Source organism: Medicago sativa, chromosome 4 (assembly GCF_051527215.1).
Source record: "Medicago sativa cultivar Bolivia chromosome 4, Bolivia_mono, whole genome shotgun sequence".
Classification (NCBI taxonomy): Eukaryota; Viridiplantae; Streptophyta; class Magnoliopsida; order Fabales; family Fabaceae; genus Medicago; species Medicago sativa.
In genome coordinates, this window is record NC_140752.1 from 84,502,878 (window position 1) to 84,509,735 (window position 6,858).

The window sequence follows — 6,858 nt, forward strand, 5'->3', positions numbered from 1 at the left end:
GAAAACTCTAAAAAGATTGTTATGTATATAAAATAAGAAAATACTAACGAGCGCCTTTAGGATATTTTTTAAGCAATTAAAAGTGGTAACTTTTGCATAAAAAATTCTGTAATATTACTAAGTATTTTCAAAACAAATTTTTATGGGAATCAAAAGTACTATTAATCAAACATAAAATCTCAGTAGTTGATTTTTCAAAGTGATATAAACCTTTCAAGTCCAAAGCAAATTTTACCACACAATTGTAAGATCCTCAATGTTGTATACAACTAGATGTAAAGACGAGAATGTCACACCGGATGGGTGGTCATATAAAAAAACAGAATTTAAATGCAATTGTTAGAGAGAAAATTGGGATAACAGAAAATATATTAGAATCTTGTCTCGGGTATTGTATGGAGAAGACAGACAGAAATACTAGTAACTTTGTAAGCAGAGTAGACTAAGTAGAGAATAGTTTGATAATGAGGAAATGAGGGAGACCAAAGAAAACTATTAGTCAAACCCTTAAGAAAGATTTGAAGTTAAATAACAGGCATTTGAACTTTTTATCAAAAAATATGCCTTTGACCCAAAATATATGATAGGACTTTATGGTGTCAATTGATCTTCTCACCCAACCCCATCTAACAGAAAAGTATCCAATCGTTGTTATACCGTATCCAATCTCATCATTAGATATCTAAGCAAATTTTAATCTTCTTTCACTCCACTCCTTGTTTCAATCTATACAACTCCATGGTGTCTGTCTTGTAAAAGTCTAAAAGTTATATTCCAATACTTCAGCGCAAGGTTTGCAAACTTTTGTAGTGAATTCTCCTGATAAAAAAATGAGCAGGGTCAATTTTAAAAGTATACACACCACAGAAGACCCAAGATTACTGAAACAGGCCTCAAATACCCTGTTTCTATTTTAATCCCAACCTGAGGTCCGAATCGTGATGAAGCACAGCAATGGCTTCTTTCATGATTTGGCACTGAAATTAAAATAATGCATCGTTATTACAAGAGGGTGAACTATAAAAGAAGACTAAAAATAGGAGGAAAAAAAAATCACCAAGGCAGTTAGTCAGAATCTTCATCCTCAAAAGTAGGAATTCTACGAAACCGAGCCAAGGACCGATCATGTGGATGTATATTTTTATCTCGCATTGTCGATCTCTTTTTCTTGGTTGGAAAACCATATCCAGAAACTGAATCATATAAGCCTCCCATATTCGTTTCTTTTCTAGAGTTTGCACTTTCATCCAGAATGCTGCAAAATAATCCCCAATTAAAATCAATTACAAGCAATCACTTGATTACATGCTCTGAACAATATATTCAATGATCAACACGTTTTTTAAAATAAAGCCTAATCCTACTATCATTAACCAACTCCCACATGAATGCTTTTATATTTAACACAACCCCTCATGCAATAGCTCTTACAGCTTGACGTGTAGAGTTGGCAGACAACATACAAGCTATCTGACACTCGTGAAATTTAATTTTTCGATACTATAAGAACAATTATAACTAGGATTAAACACAATTTCATGGGTGTGGAAGCTCTAATACTATGTCTAAACCATCTCTCTCTGAAAAGCTAGAGAAATTGGGTGAAGGCACGTGCATGGTTTTTATACATAACACCCATCATTAGCTATCCAACAATAGTATGTGCCTTGGACTTCAAGACTAAGAAAAAGAATAAACGAAGATAATATCCAAATGACGCAAGTTGAGCATCAATTTGTCAATTACTTCTTTCCTTCTTAAGATGACATGGTTCATTGGTTTGTAATTTCATGCTATTCTATTCTGTATTCAAAATAACTTTGATAGCTTTAGTAATTCAATAACATCATGGTGGGGAAAACTGGTCTGCAGTCATCCTTCTATTGGAACATTAGATCAAACCATTGCAGAATGAAAAAAAAAAACGAGAGAGTAGCGAGAAAATAGCATCATAAAAAGTTATCTTTTTGGTCGATGTTTTTGTAAAATACTCCTATGAAGTGAATCACATTAACATACTGTTATAAAAGAATATTAGGACAAATTCAATACACATTCAGAAAAAGTTTACTTGCAATCTAGAAGGTCATACCGTTGTCGAATTATTTTAAAAGCTTCTTTTGTAGCGTATGGCAGCCCAGTCTTTGGATCACGGTACCTGTATCAAGAGAGAACTCCTTAACAATATTTGAGGTACAGTGGCTATAGACAAAGGGAAATATTCCGGCTGAACTACTTCTTTTTTTTTTTTTTTTAATAATCCAACTGAACTACTGGTAATCAATCAGTGACAATCACATCAATACATCAAGAAAGGCTCTTACTTGGCAGGCAAACCAGTAATAACGCAAACAGGTTGTTCTGGATCTGAAAAGAAGTATCAATATATCGTATAAGTAAAAAAACAAATACAACAACAACCAAGCCTTATCCCACTAAGTGGGGTCGGCTATAAGTAAAAAAATAAAATAGTTATTTAGCTACATAGAATTTCCTGATGCCGGGTACTTTAAATTCTTCTCAATAGTCTTTCAAGTTTTATCACATTTTTTTTCATCTCCCCCTACCCATTTGTAAGAGTTACCAACATGCCATCTTCAACCTCACATATTATGAAGGCATGTGGTGGTAGTATGATATACGATTTGTCAATCATTATCCATATAGTAGCTACCCTAACTTTAAACTAATTAAACCGTCAATTTTTTTTGTATTGAAGCTTTTCCAATTTTTTATCTAACGAATTCACTTTAAACCTATCCATCTCAGTATGCCCACTCGTCCCATACTCCACTCATTCCTACAACCATCATTTATGCTCATGATTGCAGTTTATTTCCCAACATTTCTGACCCATACATAGTTGCAAATCTTACTAGGATTTTGTAAAACTTTTTCTACTTAAAGGCGCATACAAACACCTGAAGCATTTTTCTACTTCAACCTGTCCTGTTTGGATATTGTGGGACATTATTATCAATCCTTTCTTTTGTAAGATACACCCTAATTATCTAAAACACTTAGTTGTGGGTACTGAGGGGTAACCTTGGCGCAACTGGTAAAGTTGTTGTCATGTGACTGTAAGGTCACGGGTTCAAGTCCTGGAAACAGCCTCTTGTGTAAAAACAGGGTAAGGCTGCGTACAATACACCAAATGGTGGGACCCCTTCCTGGACCCTGCATATGCGGAAGCTTCAGTGCACCGGATTGCCCTTACTTAGTTGTGGGTACTCTTCCTTCCTACTCATTGTTTACTATACATACTCTCATCCATCCTCCTTTCCTAAACCTAACTAATTTTTGTAAATTCGGTATTTGGACAACTCAAGAGAAATCCCTTGGTCTCCAAAACATTTATGTTCAACTGCACCTTAGCACTTGTTATAATGTCATCAGTCTAATCCAGCAAAATGATACCATCTGAAACAAAGCCTCTACCAAGGTCCTTCCTTTGGAATGTGTCCAGTTATTCTAGTTATTGCCTATAAACTAATAACAATAAGTCAAACAAATAATGTATTGTGAAAACCAATGACGAAACAATTTCTTTGGGAATTTAATTTCACATGTGAGAACTTTATGAACCAAGAAACGGAATATATTACATTCTTCAACATAAAAATGAACCAAAATATAGTGCTAGAATAAAAGGGACGCACATTCTTCAGACGTTGTGGCAATATCTGAGTGAAATGATGCCCCTTTAGTAAACTCCAAATACGAACAACCTGAAAAAATAAACAGATTGCTATATGTAAAATGGCAAGAACCAATACAACCAAACTAAATGCACATGGAATGCAGCATCCAACCATTTTGTGATATGTAGTGTATCTGTGGACCATTAAAGACAGTTTTATGCACAATAGCTCTTCTCTTAACTTCTTCCTCTCTAGCTAAAACTCGCTCCAAATTCCTCAAGTTCATAATTTCTGCAGAGCCAAAAGCATAATTGAAACATCAAAGGATCTTTAGAAAACTAAAACAAACAAGCAGGCAAAGAAATCAACAAGTAGATGCCAAGTGTATTCTAATATTGACCTGTTTGAGCAGCTTCTAAAAGCATCTCCTCTTGTGACATTTTCTTCTCCTCGCCTTTCTTCCTTATTACTGGCTGAGCCAAAAAAAAAAGAAAAAAAACATTTTCAGACCATAATCAGGTGTTGTTTGGAACTTGAGTAAACAACTTAATCCAGTGCTTCTAACTTAAATGCTTATCATATAGGTGCTTATGTATAGTCTATTTCTATAACAAAAGATTAAAAATAATGACAACTGTTTTCATATATAAGATATAATCCATTTACATAGATTCTGTTAAGATTGGCTTATTTTAGCTTATCTACTAGCATAAGCACCTGGGATATTGTTTAGAAGAACTTATACCATGTCCATAAGCTGTTATAAGCTTATTTCAATAATCTTTCTGGGGTAACTTGTGAAAACAGCTTATAGCTTATACAAAAGCAGTTTCACTTCATTTTATCTATTGTTGTGATAAGGTGCAAATTAAGTTGTTTATCCAAACAGAAGCATAAGCTATCTTGAAAAACAGCTTATGGATATGTCATAAGTTATTTACATAAGCTCTCACAAATAATCTCACAGGTGTATATCCCACTAGATGAGCACAAATACACTAATTCAAACAAATATATAATCGAAAAACTGATATAACATGAAGAATTGAAAAGAAACCCTAATGAATCACAGAAAAAGATATTGGAGATAACCTTGTAGGTTGCTTTGAGAGCTTCGCGAATGGCTTCTCTTTCAGCTTGGCGAACAATGACGGAAGTTCTGGTAGACTTCCTAATCATTACCTCCTTCGCATCATCGTCCTGGTTGTTGTTCTTGTTGTTTTTATCATCATCTCCGTCATCATTATCATCAATTTTGGGAGGATCATCCAAATTAGATAAGATTTTCTTCTTTTTCTTCTTTTTAGCCAATGTCGCCTTCCCAGGATATACCAATCGCTTCTTTTTATTCATTCTTTCATCATCGTTTTGTGGCTGTTCTTCATCGGGTTCAGGCTCCTGAGAAAATCAAGAAGAATTAGTTTAATTGAATTGAATTGAATTGAATTAATTAATCGGTATGAATGAGTTTTGGAGAGAGAGTTACGTCTTGATCGAAATCGGAGTCGAATTCGTCGGCGATTTCGGCTTCTTCTTGGTAGTTATCGTCTTCGTCTTCTTCTTTGAGAGCATCCTGACCCCAGAACAATTCATCTTGTTGAACTTCGTCGTCGAGAAGCTTCGAAAGACGTTTACCTCTTGTCGCTCGAGATGCACGATCCAGTAGTAGAAGATTCGATCTCTCTTCTTCGCCTGAATTCTTTTCCTCCATTGTACTAACTCGCTCGCACTCTGCTACCTTCTGTTCAGTGTTAACACTTACTCCCGAACCTTCTCTTGGGGCCCACTCTCATATTCGCTTATTCATTTTGGTGTGGTGCAACCCGGGTCACGGTGCTGATACGATACGTGTATGTCGGTCGATACATGTATTTTTTGAAATTTAGGATATCGTACGTTTAAGATATGTTTGATTATCTCTCAAAAAAAAAAAAAAAGATATGTTTGATTATAAATTATATTATACTCCCTCCGTCCCTTAATGTAACCCCCCTTTGCATTTTTCACATTTCTTAAGAAAAGTTGTCAGTGTAATTAATGTGTCTGTTTTATGTATTAATATTACCAAATTGTCCTTTGTTTGTATGTGTATTAAATTTGACTATTCATATTTCAAGACAAGTTAGTAGTATTAATTAGGGGTATGTTTAGGAAAAAAATAATAAATGCATCTAGTAATTTGAAAAGGGGGTTACATTTAGGGACAAAAATAAAATCAAATGGGTGGTTACATTAAGGGACGGAGGGAGTATTTTCATATGTTGGAATATTGAGAGAAACATTATTAAAAGAATGCAACACAAATGTTATTTAATGTTGATTAATTGAATCACTTCTCTTTCATTACCTTTATCCACAAGAAGTATAAATTTAAGTGGTTCATCGAAAAAAACAATTCTAATAATGTATATCTAAAATCGAATCATACACATGTTTAATGAATTTTTACAACATTGTCTCATTTTTTTTACATTTCATCTTTTCTAGGATACGTATCTATGAAGTATATTTGTGTATATGTGGAGTATCTTATATGTATATGATAAAATATTTTTTAAAAATTAAATAATTAATTCTGATACTTCGTTATTCGTGGAGTATCGGTATACGATACGTATTCGATATTGGTACGTCTCTATTTTAGAGTATCCTGACTTCATAGGGTGTAACTGGTAACACACCAATAGTATATTAAAATTTTAAAATAGTTGTTAATTGTGTATTTCGTTAGTCAAATTAATATCCGACATTAAAATACTTCGTTAATATTGTCATATTAGTCATTCAATATACTTATTTATTACTGTATAAGTCCTTATAGTTACTTACTTATTATCAATTCAGCCCCAAAATAAAAAGTTATTGTGAGTATTAAAGGAGCGCCGAAGACTATTTTGACTAACAGAATACACAATCAAAGATTATTTTAGAATTTTGATACAATAAAAGATTATTGTGACTACTCTTTACACATTCAACAATTAAAATGATTATTACACAGTTGAATTTGCCTTGAATTATATAGTACTACATTGATTTTTTATATTAATAGTATATTTCTGCACAACAATTGAAAAGATCAATCATTCAACCAAATATTTAATTATTATATATTTATTACAATTATAAATTGTCTCTCGAAAATATTAATTATAATTTATTTATTTTTGACAAAATTATAAATTCCGTTTTTTTGTTACATGAGAAAAAGGAAGCA

At 33.1% G+C, this 6,858-nt stretch overlaps 1 protein-coding gene across 5 annotated transcripts; it reads right to left on the reverse strand.

Annotated features, from left to right (window-relative positions):
- Positions 1–351: 351 nt before the first annotated feature.
- On the reverse strand, positions 352–5,369 carry SWC2 (DNA binding protein SWC2). 5 transcript variants are annotated; one of them, XR_015007290.1, is made up of 10 exons: positions 5,128–5,369; positions 4,734–5,039; positions 4,042–4,114; positions 3,813–3,932; positions 3,660–3,728; positions 2,325–2,367; positions 2,093–2,158; positions 1,058–1,255; positions 925–977; positions 352–745 (listed from the first exon to the last, which is right to left on the reverse strand). XR_015007290.1 is itself a non-coding variant. In XM_085704654.1 (9 exons), exons 1-8 carry the CDS (start codon positions 5,350–5,352, stop codon positions 1,066–1,068), a joined length of 1,092 nt encoding a protein of 363 aa, XP_085560780.1. In that variant the 5' UTR covers positions 5,353–5,369; the 3' UTR covers positions 352–819; positions 1,058–1,065. The 5 variants fall into 5 exon arrangements, 2 of the variants coding, with proteins under 2 accessions (XP_085560780.1, XP_085560779.1); XR_015007288.1 differs by having other exon boundaries at positions 352–819; XR_015007289.1 differs by having other exon boundaries at positions 925–1,255.
- Positions 5,370–6,858: the final 1,489 nt, after the last annotated feature.

Excerpts from the sequence above, each read along its gene's own strand:
- SWC2 (XM_085704654.1), bottom strand. The coding sequence starts at position 5,352 with ATGGAGGAAAAGAATTCAGGCGAAGAAGAGAGATCGAATCTTCTACTA. Across the intron at positions 3,933-4,041 it reads TTTAGAAGCTGCTCAAACAG|AAATTATGAACTTGAGGAAT; the intron begins GTCAATATTAGA and ends TTGGCTCTGCAG. Across the intron at positions 2,159-2,324 it reads ATTACTGGTTTGCCTGCCAA|GTACCGTGATCCAAAGACTG; the intron begins GTAAGAGCCTTT and ends CTCTTGATACAG.